The sequence below is a fragment of the Augochlora pura genome, chromosome 9, assembly GCF_028453695.1.
Source record: "Augochlora pura isolate Apur16 chromosome 9, APUR_v2.2.1, whole genome shotgun sequence".
Taxonomy (NCBI): domain Eukaryota; kingdom Metazoa; phylum Arthropoda; class Insecta; order Hymenoptera; family Halictidae; genus Augochlora; species Augochlora pura.
Window position 1 is genome coordinate 3,354,835 of NC_135780.1, and position 18,955 is coordinate 3,373,789.

An 18,955-nucleotide genomic window follows, 5' to 3' on the forward strand; every position below is an offset into this window, starting at 1 on the left:
AAAAATGAGGAGAAAAAACTAGCTAAACTCCCCATAAATGGCAAACTTTGTCGCCACTGCTATTGTTTGTTCATTTTAAGATTGGAGCAATTTGTAGTGAGCAACCAATAAGATGCTCACGGCGGATACACAGGAAAAACCGGAACAAATGACAGTATGAAAAGTTACCAGATAGAGTCTGCTATATCATTCTGTCAAATGAACGCGTTCCCCGATGTATCGGTGCAATAAGTGAGATAAGTAAATGACTATGCAAATGTGACGTAAAATGTCTTTACTGGAGGTTTTGGATTAGATATTTGGAAAGATGTAACATATGCAGGTAAAACGTACAAACATGTCTAAATTTCTATGTGATATGACGTTTCTGACGTGCACTCAAATTCAAAGCATTAACAGTTATATTCCCCGTAAGCATAGTCTTGTACGGTTTAAGCGTGACATGTTTACTGTCATGAATTCTATGTAATTTGCAAATATTATGAATGGTCTGTATTGTTATTTCGTTGCATTGAATTTGAAGTGTTCGAAATTTGAAGTACAAGTGTAATTATATTACACACCTTGTAAGTATGGAATGACTCGTCCTTAGGTGTACAATATAATCTCTTTTGTAAACAATTTGAAACACTTTAAGTAGAAGTTGTTTGTAAATTTTTCATTTCAACTTAGACAGTAGCCCCGTATGAAAATTGTTTAAAATAAATTCTATGCAAATGAACCAAAGCATATTTGAGTAACCAAAAGTTATGTTAAATGTAGATCCAATTTCATTCGACATACTTTTTTCACTGTGCCATTAATATTATTTTGAACCCCCTAAAAATCATTTTTATTTTATATAAATGTATATATGAATATACTTCACTCTATTTGAAACCATAATGAATATGCAGAAGGAAGCAAAGAATATGACTCATTATTTTATATTTGTTCAATATGCTTTCATTGGACTTGTAACATTACATGTTTTTAATAATTCAATCTTAAATTATTTTGCAGTACATAAAAAGAAATAAGTGATTGGTGTTATGTTTTAAAACATGCCATCTGAAGTTAACATTAGCAATACAGCTTTTGAGAAGGATAATGGGGGGGATGAATCAGAAGAACAGACTGTTTCTCTGTTAACTGTTAGTACAACAAATCAGGATTCTCCATCAACAGTAAAACATGTGAAAACCAATGCCATAAAAAATAATCATACAGAATTTACATCTGATATTGAGAATGACTTTGAAAGACAAAGTGAAAATGCTTCTTTACCATTAGATACAAATTCTAGACAAACTGAGAATGGTTTACAACAAGCAGAATCATCTTCTTGTCAAGAGGAAGTAGTTAATAATAGAGCTGATGATAATATGTTAAATTTCTATGAAGAACAACTTAGACTTTCAAAATCAAACTGTAATGAAGAAAATGAAGTAGTTAATAATAGAGCTGATGATAATATGTTAAATTTCTATGAAGAACAACTTAGACGTTCAGAATCAAACTGTAATGAAGAAAATGAAGTCTTGAAACCTGCTGATTCTGCATCATCGATGTTAGCTGGTCAAATTGAAGATAATGGCAGCAGTTCATGTAATTGTAGTAATGAAGTCATACAAAACTCGGGTCAAAAACTTAACCCATTGACTCATAAGTTTTTAGAAAGAAGGAAGTGCTTTTTAGCTAGCATTGAATTAATTAGAGCAAGCACTCCAGAGCAATTACCTTTATCTTCAAGAAATATGATGAGAAAAAAACAGTTTTTTAGCAGGGATTTACAATCTAGCAGTGAGGAATCTCAGTATGAACAGAATACAAGAGACCAGCATAACAATATTGGTAATAATGTATACAATGAAGATAGTAGGAGTTCATGTACAGAAAGTTATGGTTTACCCTTGGAAAGTCTAGCCTCGTGTAGTTCGGATGATCGCTCGCAGTTCCAAAGCACATCAACAAGTGAAGCACATAGTAATGATATTGCATATGTAAATAAACCGTTATATTTACCAGAGAGCAACAATAAGAGTACAAGTGAAAATTTAAGCAGATTTAATGAAGCTGGTAGTTCATATTCCCATGTATCTAAAAGTGTGCCAAAAACTCATATTACTTTGGCAGACTTTGTTCAACGTCGTCGTGAGATGATAAGAAAATCATTTAAACTGCCAATTTTAGACAATTTACATGAAACTGCCAGTGCTCAACAAAATGATCTTGAAGAAAATGCTGTAGCACTTTTAGAACCATCTTCCATCAAACAAGTACGTCTGGAAGGGGCTCAAAGCTTAGAAATGGAACCACATCGTTCCTCAAATAGCAGTGATGGAAGCAATTCTGATACAGAATCACAGCAGGCAGTTTTAGGTCGTAATGGGACCAAAAAGGTGTAGCTTCTTTCAATTTAATATTTCTAAAGCAATAATTATGTATAATAGTAATTAATTCAGCATGTCACAGTTTCATAAAAAGTTAAACAAGATACATTAGAACTTTTTTACATGTCTTTTTTGCACTTCTGTGTGTGCACATACATTGTAATTTTTATTTCAAAACATAATGTAGACTAGTATTACACTCCTTCAAATGAATCAGTAAAAGCCTAATTAAAATAATTTTCAGATGATTTTTATTGCATTTGATATTAATATTTATAAATAACATTTCTCTATAGAGGCCATGTGACACAAATGGTATTGTAACAAAAGAAGGTGTGGAATATTATCAATTATGGCGGAGTACAGGAGGGTCCTCATCACGTTTATATGAAACATTATACCCAAGTCCTCCACCACTTCCACCACGGACAATGCACAAACTTTTACACAGAAGCAAAGCTGGCCCACCAGAATTACCTAGACGGTGTTCTCAAAAGTACCCAGCACCTTTGCACCCTGAAGATTGTTTTGGATTTGAAATAGTAGATGTTGATGAAGCTTCTAATTCAAAGGTAATTGTAATTGACTTTTTTTATTTGCATGTAATGTTCTTCACAAAACGTTTAATATAGTTACAATTACAAACATTCATAGATCATTTGATGAGTATTTGTTCTTTGCACAGTTATTAATGATGTAATATAATGATTTTAGTCTCGGACGGCTGTTACGAAAAGTATAGCACTATTAAGTTTACCAAGAGCCAACAGACCATTGGAACGACCAGAAGCCGGACCTACAAATCAGTTAGAATGTCCTCCGACCCCTACGCATCACCCGAAGTTATTGCGTCCATTACCAATGTGCCAAAAATCAAGCGTACCGTTGCCCACTGAAGAACCTTTACCTCCATGTAAAATTTTAAATACATATATTTGTTAATTAATATTATCATAACAATTTATTAAACGTATTTTTCTGCAGTCTGGGAAGCAAGAATCGATAGCCACGGTCGGGTGTTCTATATAGATCACATTAACCGTACTACTACTTGGCAGAGGCCCAATTTAACAACGCGAAATACTGGCTGCGATCTTCGACGACAGCAATTGGATCGACGTTATCAGAGCGTTCGTCGAACCATTTCTCGACCTGATAACATTGATCGTGAACCGACAAGTTCGCAACAACCAAACGGAAATAATTTTGAGAATGTCGAACGACCGCTACCAGAACGACCATCATCGGAAAGAAATGAGACCGAGCCGTTCGACATCAACACAAGTCCTCCAGTATTATTCTTAACGAGACCAGATTTCTTTACAGAATTACACACTAATGAAGAAGCATTGGAATGGTACAATCGCAATGCTAGCCTAAAACATATGATTAATAGGATCAGGCGAGATAAGACAGTATTCCCAAGATACGAACATAACAGGGATTTGGTTGCTTTAATAAATTTCTTTGCCGATCCAAATAAGGAGTTTCCAAGAGGCTACGAATCAAAACTCGATAGGACAGGGAAAGTAAATATGTTCAAGTTTCAAATTATTTACTGTATTATAAGAAATCTATGACGGCAGAATATTTTTAAATATCTTTATTTCAGAAATTCTTCATTTGTCACGCCAGAAAAGCCACATCTTTCATTGACCCAAGATTGCCTACAGAAGCAGCACATGCACGAACGCTATTAGATGAAGCACCTGTACCACCACCAAGGCCACAACAATCAGCTGTTACCACTACACCTGATATACCTGTAGCTTATAATGACAAAGTTGTTGCTTTCTTACGTCAACCAAATATAATGGATATTTTAAAGGAAAGACATTCAGTGCTAGGACAGAACATTGCACTGAGAGAGAAAGTAAATACTATACGAAATGAAGGCAGTGCTGCTTTACAGCGATTAGGTCATGATGTACCTCTCGCACTATTACTAAGGTACAAAATATTATGTAGTAGTTCAAAATAGTACATAGCATTAGTCATTTTTAACGACGATAGTATTAACGGTACACGGCTAATTAATACACTAAATTAATTGTTGCAGCTTATTTGAACAAGAAATTATGTCTTATGTACCTGGGAACGTGGGCAGATCTCCACTAGGTAGTCCGCATGCTTCACCTGGCTTAACCAGAGCTTCTGCTAGAGCCCCAGCTCCGTACAGAAGAGATTTTGAAGCTAAACTTAGAACATTTTACAGGAAGCTAGAAAGTAAAGGGTATGGGCAAGGTCCAGGAAAATTAAAGTAAGTTCAAATTAATATTAATTTTTCATTTATAATCTTCATTCTACATTGAACTAATATTTTCTTCTGTCAGATTACATATTAGAAGAGAGCACCTTCTGGAAGATGCTTTCACCCGCATAATGGCTGCTTCGAAAAAAGACTTGCAGAAAGGCAAGCTAGTTGTTATGTTCGATCACGAAGAAGGTTTAGATTACGGCGGACCGTCCCGCGAATTTTTCTTTCACCTGTCGCGTGAGCTTTTCAATCCATATTATGGATTGTTCGAATATTCTGCCAACGACACTTATACAGTTCAAGTATCACCTATGTCAGCTTTCGTCGACAATTACCACGATTGGTTTAAATTTTCCGGTAGAGTTTTAGGTCTAGCCCTGGTTCATCAATATCTGCTTGATGCATTTTTCACGAGACCTTTCTACAAGGCTCTTTTGAGAATACCGGCAAGCTTGAGCGACTTAGAAAGCTTAGATCAAGAATTTCATCAGAGTCTAATGTGGATCAAAGAGAAAGATATCAGCATAGAACCGTTGGAATTAACATTTTCGGTAACAGAAGAATTGTTGGGCCGAGTGGCCGAACGTGAATTGAAACCAGGTGGTAGGAATATTGCCGTCACCGAAAAAAATAAGAAAGAATACCTTGAAAGAGTTGTGCGCTGGCGACTCGAGCGCGGTGTTGCAGAACAAACAGAGTCGTTGGTTCGTGGATTTTATGAAGTTGTTGATCCACGATTGGTATCAGTTTTTGATGCACGTGAACTGGAATTAGTAATAGCGGGAGCAGCTGAAATTGATCTTAACGATTGGAGAACGCACACAGAATACAGAAGCGGTTACCATGACGCTCATCCGGTAGTGGAATGGTTTTGGAGCAGTATAAGTCGATTTACAAATGAACAAAGATTAAGACTATTACAGTTTGTTACTGGAACGTCGAGCATTCCATACGAAGGATTTGCAGCCCTCCGTGGATCCACAGGACCACGGAAATTTTGCATTGAGAAATGGGGAAGGCCGAATAGTTTACCCAGGTATAAAAGCTGCTATTGTAGCCTTAATTTATTAGTAAATTAATTATAATTTTTGCAACAATTTCTAATGAATTACTGAAATATACAATCGTAACATAGTATCTATTAGATATTACTATTTTTTAAAAGAGATATATTTTTTAGAGCTCATACATGCTTTAATCGCTTGGATCTTCCCCCATATCCTACACCTGAAATTTTATATGAGAAGCTTTTATTGGCCGTAGAAGAGACGAACACCTTTGGAATAGAATAAAGTAAATTATTCATTTCGATTACAGCAGATATTTAGCGATGAAATAAAAATATCGTGCGTCGCATTGTTCAAATTGGATGAAGCATTATTGTGGATTTAAAGGTGTATTGGTGATGAATTCTACTATTCAGAAACTCGCAAAACTGTATCAAAATGTAAATATCTAGAAAAAAACAATTGCGCATATTTTGAAAATTTTAAATATTGTATACATGTTGCTGTAATCTATTTATATTGAATCTGAACGATAATTCGCGCACACTATATCTTGTATAAAAGTAAAAGATTGAATACATTACTGCAAAATATTTCGATATAAATATATATACAATTACATTTTCGTTCAAGTTTGTGTGGTTACCGAGCTTGCTGAAATATTAATATACAGTCTGTTTTATTAGGAAACGAATAAATACCTCATGGGACTTCAAAAGATATAACAAAATTGTTTCTGTATACATTTCCTCATTTGGACAATGCATTAAAAAAATGATCGCAAAATTTTTGTAAGAACAATTTTTTAATATCTAAAACTTCTTATGATATATTTAATCGTTTCCAGATAACTTATACACGGTAAATATAACCATGGAAGAAATTCAATTTTAAATTGATGCAAAATACGCAACTTATTTAGTGTGATTTGTAGAAAATCTTTTCTTCATATTTTATAAAAAAAATTCTAATAAATTTATAACAGAGAAGAAGAAACACATGATGCATTTCACAAGAATATAGTGCAGTTGTATTAGTAATTTATTCAGTGATTTAGTTAGTCTATAATTGCGATGATCATTTCTAGTCCGTATATCTAATATCTCTTATATGTACTAAATTTTGAGCTTTTTTTCTAATATTTTAAGACATTCCATGTCAATTTACTTAATATTGTCATAATCACGTTAAGGAACTGTTCGAGGAAATAGGAAAAATGTTTATAATGCGAAGAAATTTTAATGCAAATTTACGATATCTTTCTCGTAATATATAATTATGTTTTATAAACATTTTTTCCGTTGTCTGCATGTCATGTAATTAATATTTGGATCGAATAAATTTTAATTAAGTATTTGTAAAATGTCCAGAAAGACATTGTCAATGAATACACAACGAAAGTATGAATAGCGAGCGAAAATATGTCATTGAAAGTAATAATAACGATTAATAATTAAATGATTGATCAAACATTAATTTTGCATTTAGTATTAACGTAGACATTGCAGAATTATAATTGATGTGTAGAGTATTGTTAAAAAGCATATTGTCTATACAGTTCTTTAAATCAGTTGTAATAACAGAAAGATGGGTACGAGATATTGTAATGTTGTTATATTTAAAGAATCGATGGGGATCTAGATGCTCTTATGCTTCAAGAATTACTCTACCTCTACCACACTTTAATCTTGCTACAGCAGCTTCGAAAATTTTCTTCTCTTTACTGTTTAATCTTTTCTGGTTCATAACAAACATGCATGAAATTTAAATATTCGCTGATGTTTAACAATTCAGAAGAACTAATAGCAGTGTTACCTTGTTTACATGTGTTGAATTACATAAAAATTATATTGATAAATAAGGTACATTAAATGAACATATTTATCGAATGTCAAACAACATTTACATTAAATTATTGAATGTAAATATATAATATTTACAAAATAATCGAGAGTTCAATAGTTATCAGACACAAAAAATATACAAATATAAATATAATTTCAATTTATGATCTTTTTGATCTTCGATGACGATAACGATGACTACATCGTTCAACTATGATAATAAACTTAATAAATAATAGTGATGATAGTAATACTATTTATTAAATAGTAAAACTAATATTATGTGATTGTTGAGAATAAGTTGCACTTTATATCGTCTGTAAACTAGTCATGTAGCATAGCAAAATAGTAGAGTTTAGTATGTACTGTACATGTTACAGGCATGTTAATCCTAGATAACACAACATTTACAATGAACCATGACTGTGTGAGTGCATTCTTTACTTTATTGTTAAAGAAAATAAAATGTGCCTCTTTTGTTATGTTACATTAAACATTGTTGTTTTTTACTTTTATTCACTAAAATTTATTACTTGACAAATTATATTTCTTACGATCTAAGCAAATTTAAAAAGTATTTGAAATATTTCAGAAAATTAAATTTTGTAACAATTCTCTAATGATGTCTACTAGAAAAGTTACACGAATATTGGTTTATAGATTTTGAAACAATAAATTTAGTGGAACGTTTAAGATGAAATATCTCATGTAGAGTTCATGCAAGTGCATGATACAAAAAATTTGTGAAATCAATAAACATCGGTTTACAAGGTCACGGCAGAAAGAAGACAAAATACTGAAGTATGATGAAATAAAATCACATTTGAATGTTTTAACTATTATTAACTTTAGTTTTTGTGAACGTTTTGATAAGTTACGTGGTGCTGACAGATTTCGAATTATTCGCAGAGATTACAACAATGTACAACTCTATTTGGAATACTAAGGGGGTGAAATTTATTTTCAATGCAGCGCGCGTTTGCTTTAACAGACACGAGTCGCTCTCTGGTAGTGAAATTGAAAATTAGTAGTTAACAGTGTTCATATTCAAGCGGAATACATATGTATCATTGATAGTTATCTTATTTAATCAGAATTAATCTCCAAAAAATTTTTCGCATGGCAATGATTTGTTACTACATTGTACCATTAATCGTTGGCAAGTAATTATTTGTTCGATATAATTGAAAGCTTGTACTAAAACGAATGTTTATGATTCCGACCTAATCGTAAAAAACTGGTACCTTAACAAAATTTTTCTTTCGCAACCAAAATAAAGATAGAGATACGAAAAGATATTGTGTGTATGATACACATCTGTCATGATTGCCTTATCTATTCTCGTTAAAATTTCAACATCCGTTAAAAACGATCTACATCACATGTTCCCCTTATAACTTAAAAGATAATTGCAGAATTCAAAGAAATATTCGACTCTTATTTTCGAGATACTGTTCTATTAAAAATAACACCCAAGTTTCAAAACGATTGGATAAAGAGATCTTGAGAAATTATTGGTTCCTATACTTTTACAGAAAATATTGTTTAGAAAAAGAGTTTTTAATGTTTGCAGATATATTTTGTTCGACTCCGTATTTCAATACATACTTATAAAATAACTTTTATCGAAAGTTCGAACTTTCCTAATTTTGTCTTTACTTGGATCGTTTAGAACTAGCGGCCAAGCGAAACAAGGGATTTTCTAATTTTTCGAAATTTGTCAAGTATCCTAATCCCTTGAAAAGTGCATATCATCCCGGATGTTACATTCGGAAGCTGATTGTCGGTGACGTAGTTTTTACGAAAAAGGTAATTCACAGAAAGTAGAATGAGGAACGACGCCCACGCGTGTTACAGCCCTGACAACGTATGATATCCGCCGACAATGGTGTATCGAGTGCGCAAGCAGGCGAATCAAGACGAGCACGGTAGGGCAGACGGCGCGCGCGCGCACACATTTACTTGGTTGCGTTTGCGTTGAACTTTGTCTAGACTCTCTCATCGATTGCTTTTTAGAAAACCAAGTATATAATTAAATACCTCTTCCCGGACCATAGTCTGTACAGTTGTAATGTATTAGAAAGTAAAACCGCCGCGTGCGATTCATCGTCCATGTTTCTCGTCCGGTCTACATGCAAGTATAGCCGCCGATTCTTACCTTTGCACACGCAAATCAGTTGAGCCGCAAAATCATCGAATAACGGCAGCCATCTTTGCTGCTTTGAAAACGGGCTGTGGTTTGTGACAGAGAGACAGTAGTGGTTCTTCATGCGGTTCACGCGATCATCCCGTCGCCTATGTACGCTACGAAACATTGGAAATCATTCTTAAGTGCGGCTAACTAAGAAAACCGAGGAACTCGTGTCACGAATCCAGGCTACCGAAATATGGCAATGGAGACGCCAAGGGAGCGTGAGATTGCCGCGGAAGACAGTATTAAGGTAGTCTGTAGGTTTCGACCTTTGAACGACTCCGAAGAAAAGGCTGGCTCTAAGTTTATCGTAAAATTCCCTTCCGGCGGCGAGGAAAATTGCATCTCGATCGGGGTATGTTTCATACACGTCATTCTCATTTTTAGTTATCATGCTCGTTAACCAACCGTCCAGCTTACGTGTGATGTCACTGTGCACAGCTGACAGCTGCTCTTTGGTCATTCTATCCATGATACAGAACCTATGGGCCGCATGTCACACTCTTAATCGCCGATTACTAGTTTTTCGTCTACGTGCCGATGATTCATACTTGTTGTTTGCGGCTGAATCGATCCTGTTCCGACTCCGACGATTCCCATTCACACGATAGATTTCCTTGCGTTAATCTAACGTTATTTGTACTTGTTAATTGGAACTCAATTCTGAAATGACTGTCCATTTTAACATTAATGATGATATACGGTCTTTTCGAATCATACTACATATTGTGATACCTCACTACTGTTTCCTTAGACCTGGAACGGCCGCGTGGATGATATAGTCCACACAGATTAAAACGTTAATTGTCTTCTGTTCATGGAGTAGAGTAATCATTAAATAATCTTTCTTTTTGCTATTGTTAAAACCTCTAGTAATATCACAATAATGTAAGACATAAAAGATATTATAATTACATGTAATTGCTAACATTCTAGTAGCTAATTATTCCCCATCCACACAATTACTGAACAGTAATTTTACTGAGCTCTAGAAATTGTTAGTATGTGATGCTTTATAAAAATGACATAGTTGAATTTATTAAAATTTGATTTGATTTTTATAATTGTGAAATAAAATGATTTTTTAAATGATTTAAATAATTGAAATAAATACATAGAAAGAATTTTATATACAATGAGATAAATTGTGTATTTAGTGGAAAGGTAATATAATAATGCATAAATATCTTATTATTAAACATCTTTATATTGTCTCGTAAAGTCTTATTACAAAGAAAATTATTTTGTGTTTGTGAGATTATCACCAAATATTAATTTTCTTATATATATGTAACAATTCATTAATTCAGATATATTATTTTTAAATGTATTTTATTACTTTGAGTATACTGCTTTATGTGGAAGGTTTTTGACCTTTCTTAGTGCTCAGAAAAGATATTGCCGTTATGCCAAGAGGTTCACGAAATATAGCTTTTGTGAATGTAATTGTTCTCCCTTTTCTCATATTCTTTGCCACACTTGAACGCGATATGAGAGTATCTCCAATTTTTGAGGTTTCTTACTTTTAATATTTTAAATTAATTATTCTATGCATTCTGAATCACGTCATGTAAAATTTTAAGCCCTTTATAGCATTTATTTACATTTTGTATAATGCATAAAAGCATTCATAAAGCTCATTAAAAATACATTTTATTTATATATAACTATTCTCTAATATTAATGTTGTATTATATTTTTTATATTTCTTAATATATTGTTATAATATTCTCTTAGGGAAAAGTATATCTTTTTGACAAAGTATTTAAACCAAATGCTACACAAGACAAAGTATACAATGAAGCAGCTAGATCAATTGTCACAGATGTGTTGGCAGGATACAATGGCACTATTTTTGCATATGGACAAACATCCTCAGGTAATTAATATATACAATATTTTTAATTATTTCCTATTTCTTTGCTAGAGGTCATGACTGTGATCATGCATTATAACTATGCTAGTTCTTGCTACTAGATAGTAATTATTTCCTTATATCATTATATTTTCCTTTACCATAATCCTCCCATCCTTTAATTGACCGTTTGCAGCCAGAGCAACTCATGTTTGGAGACAGACCTTTTCTTACATGATAATGTAAAACCTGGTTTTGGTCTTATTCAGTATGATCCAGCTCAAACCAGTGCCTCATGTCTGTTATATTCCGGCTGGTGACAGTTGTACTTACCTTGTCATAATTACTTTCCTTTATTCATACCACCTTTACAGATTCATATACTCTTTAACCAAATCTCTTCAAGTAATAATTTGTAATCAATGAAATATTATATATTAATGTTAAGTATTACTTACATAAATATTTATTATATTTGTATAGGAAAAACGCACACAATGGAAGGTGTTATTGGAGATTCAAATAAACAGGGTATTATTCCCAGAATCGTTAATGACATTTTCAATCATATTTATGGTATGGAAGAAAATTTGGAATTCCATATCAAGATATCATATTTTGAAATTTACATGGACAAAATCAGAGACCTGCTGGATGGTAAGAGTTTTACTAGTAATAAAATCTTGCTTGTTAGAATAGCTGGCTTTGTGTTCATCTATTGTATGTTATGATGATCAAATTGTATGTATTGGAAAGAATTGTTTTATTCGTATATTATGGTAATAAAAAAAAGCAATGAATAACTGTTAATAAACAAGTGAACACAAATGCTCTCACTGTACACTGTTCTCAGTGCTAAAACAAAAATTAATTGTTTGAGAACTAATAAGTTGCTTTAATCATTTATCTATTTCGCTTTCGTGTTTTCAGTATCAAAAGTGAATCTAAGCGTACATGAAGACAAAAATCGAGTTCCATTTGTTAAGGGTGCGACAGAGCGTTTTGTATCTAGTCCGGAAGAAGTGTTTGAAGTTATAGAAGAAGGAAAGTCAAATAGGCATATTGCTGTAACTAATATGAATGAACACAGTTCCCGTTCTCACTCTGTATTCTTAATAAATGTTAAACAAGAGAATTTAGAAAATCAAAAGAAGCTATCAGGAAAACTGTACCTTGTGGATTTGGCTGGTTCAGAGAAGGTTCTTTTTATACTTAAAATTTTCATCTCTTTCCTATTTTTTAATATTACACATGAGTTTTATGTCTATATTTTGCCTTAGGTCTCGAAAACTGGAGCAGAAGGCACTGTGCTCGACGAAGCGAAGAATATTAATAAATCATTGTCAGCCCTTGGCAACGTAATTTCAGCTCTAGCTGATGGAAACAAAACTCACATTCCTTATCGTGATTCCAAATTGACTCGAATTTTACAAGAATCTCTTGGTGGAAATGCTAGAACTACAATTATTATATGTTGCTCGCCAGCTACTTTCAATGAATCTGAAACGAAGTCTACCTTAGATTTCGGTAACGTTACCTATAATCAATAATTTACTATTCAAGAATGAACTATTAACACCTCGCATTACGTATAACAAAGCAATACCTTACACATTTTTCCAGGTAAACGTGCTAAGACTATTAAGAACGTTGTATGTGTCAACGAGGAATTAACAGCTGAAGAATGGAAACGTCGTTATGAGAAAGAAAAAGAAAAGGCAGCTAGATTTAAAGGAAAGGTTGAGAAATTGGAGGCCGAATTGTCACGTTGGCGTCAGGGTGAAACAGTTAAACCCGAAGAGCAAGTTAGTTTGGTTGAAGCACCGGATGTTACAACACCAATTAATTTGTCTGTCGAAGGTAATTGTATAATTTTATCTATGAAAATAAATGTGTAATGGCTTGTATCTAAAATGTAATGTTCGTTAGGTAAAATCGACGATGGTCCAATGCCAGCTACGCCTGGTGGCAACCTCATGGCTGGATCCTTATCCAATGAAGAAAGACAAAAGCTTGAAGAAGAACGTGAAAGACTTTATCAACAATTGGACGATAAAGATGAGGAAATTAATCAGCAATCACAGTATGTTGAGAAACTAAAGGAACAAATGGAAGAGCAAGAAGAATTAATTGCAAGTACGAGACGAGATTATGAACAACTGCAACAAGAAATGAATCGAATACAACAAGAGAATGAAAGTGCTAAAGAAGAAGTTAAGGAAGTTCTGCAAGCACTCGAAGAACTGGCAGTTAATTACGATCAGAAGTCTCAAGAAGTATTTTTATTACAATATGTTTTATGTCTGATAAATAACATGAGGATATTATTTTAAAAATATCTTTTTATATTTTCAGGTTGAAGTAAAAAACAAGGAACAGGTAGCTCTAACGGAAGAACTATTAGCGAAACAAGCAGCATTAAATACTACAAGTTCCGAATTACAACAATTACGAGACATGTCCGCTCATCAGAGAAAACGCCTTACAGAAATGTTAGCAAACTTTCTGAAAGATTTAGGAGAGATTGGAGTTGCCATTGGTGGTGACGAAAACTTAAAGGTAACTGGAATCTCTAGGACATCAATGACTGCTCGTCTCAGAAAAACCGTATACATAGACAAAGAATTAAAGAAAAGAGAAAGTAATAAGAAAGAAAAAGCGGATAAGGGTGCCTGTACATCGAATTAGTGATTCATAGGGACTTTTCATTCTTTGTCTTTGTCACATTTAAATTTATATTAGTTTTCTTCTCATCAGTACATCAACATTCATTACACTCCGTACTCTACACATATGTAATGTTCAAATGAAAAGATATACAAAATATTTGGTGTTTTGTAGGTTGCACCAGAAAGCAATGGCAAACTCGAAGAAGAATTCACGGTAGCAAGACTTTTCATTAGCAAAATGAAATCAGAGGTGAAAAATTTAGTACAGCGTTGCCAAGGATTAGAAAGTTTCCAAGTAGACTGTAACAAGAAAGTAAGCGTTCGATTTCGTGATGTTTCAACCCATTGTATTTTTTGTGCAAAATTCTGTATAATATTCATCTATGTTTCAGGTTGCTGAATATGAAAAAGATTTGGCCGAATGTCGTCTACTAATTACGCAACACGAAGCTCGAATGCAAATGTTGACGGATTCGATGAAAGTAGCGGAAGCACGTAAACGTGCTTTGGAAGAAGATATAGACGCCTTGCGTGAGGAATGCGCTAAGCTGAAAGCTGCAGAGCAAGTGCAAGCGGTTACAAATAAAGAAAAGGCAGAAGAAAAGGAAGCGGCAACGAAGATGAGATTGGCACTTGAAGCACAAATGGATCAGTTGCGAGATGCTCATCAAAAACAGGTGAAATTAATGAAATTGGATATTGTAATATAACTGAAGTATATTATTATTAATATTGCATATTGTGGTAGGTTGCTGCGCTTAGAGATGACGTTTCTGAGAAAGAAGAGCTCATCAGTGAGCTTAAAGATTTGAATCAGAAGTTCACGTTAGCCCATCAACAAATGCAAGCTGATTACGAACGATTGAAGCAGGAAGAATCGAACAAGTCCGTGAAATTACAAGAATTAACGTTGGTTAATGAACGTCGCGAACAAGTACGTATAAATTCAGTTAAAAATATATTGACACAACTATAAAAATAAATTATCATTCATTACTCGTGAAATTATAGGCCCGAAAGGATCTCAAGAGTCTGGAGGAAACAGTAGCCAAAGAACTTCAAACATTGCACAATTTGCGCAAATTATTCGTCCAGGACCTACAAACTAGAATAAAGAAAAACATGAACTCGCAGGAGAATGAGGATGATGTCAGTGCACTTACTCAGAAACAAAAAATTTCCTTCCTTGAAAATAATTTGGATCAATTGACAAAGGTAGTTACTATAAATGTGATAGAAATCCGATAAATAGCTAGGCACAGAATTAACTCAAACTTCGTAACTGTTATAGGTTCACAAGCAACTTGTAAGGGATAATGCTGATCTCCGTTGCGAATTGCCGAAGCTTGAGAAGAGACTTCGGGGCACGACAGAGCGCGTAAAAGCCCTTGAAACGGCATTGCGCACTGCCAAAGAGAATGCGATGCGAGATCGCAAACGCTACCAATTCGAAGTAGATAGAATCAAGGAAGCTGTTAGACAGAAGACCTTGGCTCGTCGCGGACCTATCCCACAGATCGCTAAACCAATCAGGGCTGGTCAACACCATTTAACCAATCTTAACGTTATTAAAACAGGAAATCGTGGTGAGTAAGGAGCTTCCCCATATGTTGTAGTGCTTAATTTATATATCGAATCTCTTTTTTTTTTAGATACAAATAATTAAACATCTACAATCTGATTATGAAATCGTGGGTTTGTTCGATTTTGTACGAAAGGAAACGGTCTGGGACGATCTACGTTTTAGAGTAAGTGGATCGTTTGATATGTTTAATCTCTCGCTCATCGATTCCACCAAAGTAATGTACAATAACAGTCACTAATGAATTCATACAATTTAATACAAAAATATCTAAAAATATAATGACTATAAAAAAAAAGAAAAAAAACGAACAAACCTTGCGACAATTCTTTTATTTATATTCGTTTCTTTCTTGCTAAGTACGTGGAAGTACGTATAGATGGTATTGCTTGTTTCAAAAAGAACCAATTAAGTTTTAGTTAATTGATGTGCTTTTCTGGTACAGTTTTGATATTTGTTTATTTTTTTCATGTTTCTATTCAGATATGGGTCACAACGTACAGTGATCGTGAGCATAATGCCAAACCCTTCACTTTTACAGAAAACGTATGCAAGAACGCTTTCATCAATGAAAAGAAAATAGATCCAGATACTCTAATTTGGCGTGGATACACATAAATATTACGATTATATAGTAAGGGCAATAGATGTAATATATCCAAAAGAAGCACCGCCAGTTCTTGTTATTTGTCTCAAAATGAGCATGTACTTAGGTATATTCAAGATATGTGCATTAAGTTATGAAATTAGCGCTGCATGTCCCATCGAATTGTAAATAGTTAATTTTTATAAATTATTTAATTTAATATCATGCACGACAAATAAAGGTGAATGTCTATCAAATAAACACGTAAAGGCCTCTTGTAGAAAATATTTCGATTACTTCCATAGGAATTTTTGTACTGTTATACGTCTTATTTAGCAGTTTTACCGAAACTATTATTGACATTGAAATTTGCAAAAAAAACGAGGCAGTACTATTTAAGATTTGGTAGGTATCGCTAACGATTGGACATGCGGCATTGAGAAAAATCGTAGGTATGATCGTATGGCTTATAAGTATTTATAATTGTAAGAATTCTCTCCATTGCTATTAACAAACACGTGACATCAAATTAATTCCTGATCTTCTTAGAGGACTCGCTTAACCAAGCGTTAAGTTTGTTGGTCACTCTAACAATTTTTGAAGGTCCAAGAACCAATGACTTAACGAGAGATACTTTTCAACAGAACAATTTCATCTTCACTCATGTTTATTTTCAATCTTCACTCATGTTTATTTTATTAAATATGTATAGTTCAGTTTTTATTACATCGATCTTTACGTAATCATCTAATTTAAATTAATTTATTATCGCTTATTTGTTTATACCAGAGGCTTTTATACTACATTTAAAGTCCGCAGCCCAACAAAATTTGGTCTGTAGGAAGAAGTCTTTTGTTTTTAGGTAAACAAGTTATTATACGTTTCTTCATATTGAGTTTGTGCTCAGAAGTTACCTAAATATGTAATTTTGTACATCTAATTGTGAGCTTATTGCACAGGTCTGCTTAAGTTCCTAAAACCTGTTGCAGGCCACCCGTAAAGCGCTCACACACAGATTCACACTTTTTTCGTTATTCCTTTTTGGTGTAATGATTGAGTACATAGTACACACAAAGACGCATATATGTGCATTTTGTTCTTTTCTTTTTTTACTAAACTATTCTTGTATCTAATATTCGTCGATAATCAATGCTTTCTATGTATTTTTTGTAATCATTCTATTTATGATTCTTAAAAACTTTGCGGGTCTCACTTAGATACTCTTGTGCTGTTCTGTCCAGAATAGGAGAATTGTAATATTTATTAATTTAAGAAACATATAGTTTTCTGTAAGCTGTGCGCAACAAAATACTTGTTTATTAACTTCATACAATGGAATCTTGTTACGCTCAGACATTTACATTATGTAGAAAAGTAAAAAAAAAGAAAGATTAACATTCTGTTTACGAACCATTATAACTCACTGATTCTTGTTATTGTGGGAAACAATATAGAAAATCATGTTTCTATGCAAGATCATTTCTCTCATCTTCCGTTTTTTAAAACTTTTGTGATATCGAGGGTGAAATTGTGTTTGCTAATAGGCAAAGACAAGTGCGTGGTGCATAATGAGTGCAATTATTATTGAGATATTCTTGTTAAATGTATGTAAATATAATCGTATATTCCATTACATTAGTTTGGCAAATCAACAACAAAAAACAATCCTATGCAAAATGCCCTACTCGTAAAAGGCTACAAGTACATATATGTATTTATCGCAAAAAGTACACGTAATATTAACATCTTAACGCCTTAATGATATTCAAAATATTGTCATACAATAATGTACTTTTCATTCGACAGTGCAAGTAAGATATTAATATGTATCTGCTAAATTTTTGAATTAATGATTCAACAATCTTTCCTTGAGCAATTGCGAATTTTAAAGCATAATGTTTGCTAAGCCAATTACTTTGATTGGAAGTTTCCGAAATCGGCCACTTCTCCTTATTGAATTACCGTTTATTTTTGTAGACTATGATACAAGAAGTATTAATTTTTTATGTGGATGAAAAACTAAATTCCGAAACGTTTATATAATAATTGAGATATATGATGAAACGACGAGATCTATTGAGTCCACAGCCTATTGTCTATCTAAATTATATTATATTTTCTTTAATCAGTAGCTTTCTTTTTAAGACAGAGCTTTAAATTACTAAATGAATTGTATTGTACAAAATATTTTTGAACCGTCAGATACTTATTGAAAACACTATTTCAATCAAGAACCCTCAATATATTTCATAAAAAAAGCAAGACAACACTTAGAGTTATTAATATTTTGCCAATGTATATTCACACAGGAAAGCAATGATCACTGATGAAAAGGGGGTTGATGTATAACTATTGCAAATTTTTTTGTAAACTGTACGAGATGTGCGAATATGAAAGAAATAAATAAGTTGACAGATGTAGATATTCGTTTCATTGTTTTGCAACATGTCGAAAAATGCGTTGCACATGTACAGGTGAAGTGTGACAAACCTATATATGTAGTCATTTTGTGCGTTTGGTTGCGTTACTCTTTGTTAAACAAATTATTGTACATCCTAACTGTGCGCTCATTAAATTACGCTTCGCATTCAT

General features: G+C 33.2%; 2 protein-coding genes across 5 annotated transcripts; both read left to right on the top strand.

The window, feature by feature from the left end:
• Positions 1 to 184: 184 nt before the first annotated feature.
• On the top strand, positions 185 to 8,075 carry Hecw (Hecw ubiquitin protein ligase). The gene is made up of 9 exons (XM_078190344.1): positions 185 to 322; positions 1,003 to 2,381; positions 2,669 to 2,944; positions 3,087 to 3,285; positions 3,357 to 3,901; positions 3,985 to 4,322; positions 4,432 to 4,632; positions 4,706 to 5,665; positions 5,810 to 8,075. Exons 2-9 carry the CDS (start codon positions 1,044 to 1,046, stop codon positions 5,919 to 5,921), a joined length of 3,969 nt encoding a protein of 1,322 aa, XP_078046470.1. The 5' UTR covers positions 185 to 322; positions 1,003 to 1,043; the 3' UTR covers positions 5,922 to 8,075.
• A 1,217-nt stretch (positions 8,076 to 9,292) lies between these two features.
• Positions 9,293 to 18,783, top strand: Khc (kinesin heavy chain). Of its 4 annotated transcripts, none has more exons than XR_013494853.1 (15): positions 9,297 to 10,026; positions 11,409 to 11,550; positions 12,010 to 12,183; positions 12,457 to 12,725; positions 12,807 to 13,053; positions 13,150 to 13,386; positions 13,456 to 13,802; positions 13,882 to 14,085; positions 14,368 to 14,508; positions 14,588 to 14,872; positions 14,944 to 15,129; positions 15,207 to 15,410; positions 15,487 to 15,781; positions 15,848 to 15,943; positions 16,261 to 18,783. XR_013494853.1 is itself a non-coding variant. In XM_078191122.1 (14 exons), the coding sequence occupies exons 1-14, from the start codon at positions 9,868 to 9,870 to the stop codon at positions 16,393 to 16,395; spliced, it is 2,967 nt and encodes a 988-aa protein (XP_078047248.1). In that variant the 5' UTR covers positions 9,293 to 9,867; the 3' UTR covers positions 16,396 to 18,783. The 4 variants fall into 4 exon arrangements, 2 of the variants coding, with proteins under 2 accessions (XP_078047248.1, XP_078047249.1); XR_013494854.1 differs by having other exon boundaries at positions 16,319 to 18,783; XM_078191122.1 differs by lacking the exon at positions 15,848 to 15,943 and having other exon boundaries at positions 9,293 to 10,026; positions 16,319 to 18,783.
• The last annotated feature ends 172 nt before the right edge of the window (positions 18,784 to 18,955 follow it).

Excerpts from the sequence above, each read along its gene's own strand:
- Hecw (XM_078190344.1), top strand. The coding sequence starts at position 1,044 with ATGCCATCTGAAGTTAACATTAGCAATACAGCTTTTGAGAAGGATAAT. Across the intron at positions 2,382-2,668 it reads GTCGTAATGGGACCAAAAAG|AGGCCATGTGACACAAATGG; the intron begins GTGTAGCTTCTT and ends ATTTCTCTATAG. Across the intron at positions 4,323-4,431 it reads CCTCTCGCACTATTACTAAG|CTTATTTGAACAAGAAATTA; the intron begins GTACAAAATATT and ends TAATTGTTGCAG.
- Khc (XM_078191122.1), top strand. The coding sequence starts at position 9,868 with ATGGCAATGGAGACGCCAAGGGAGCGTGAGATTGCCGCGGAAGACAGT. Across the intron at positions 11,551-12,009 it reads ATATGGACAAACATCCTCAG|GAAAAACGCACACAATGGAA; the intron begins GTAATTAATATA and ends ATATTTGTATAG. Across the intron at positions 12,726-12,806 it reads ATTTGGCTGGTTCAGAGAAG|GTCTCGAAAACTGGAGCAGA; the intron begins GTTCTTTTTATA and ends ATTTTGCCTTAG.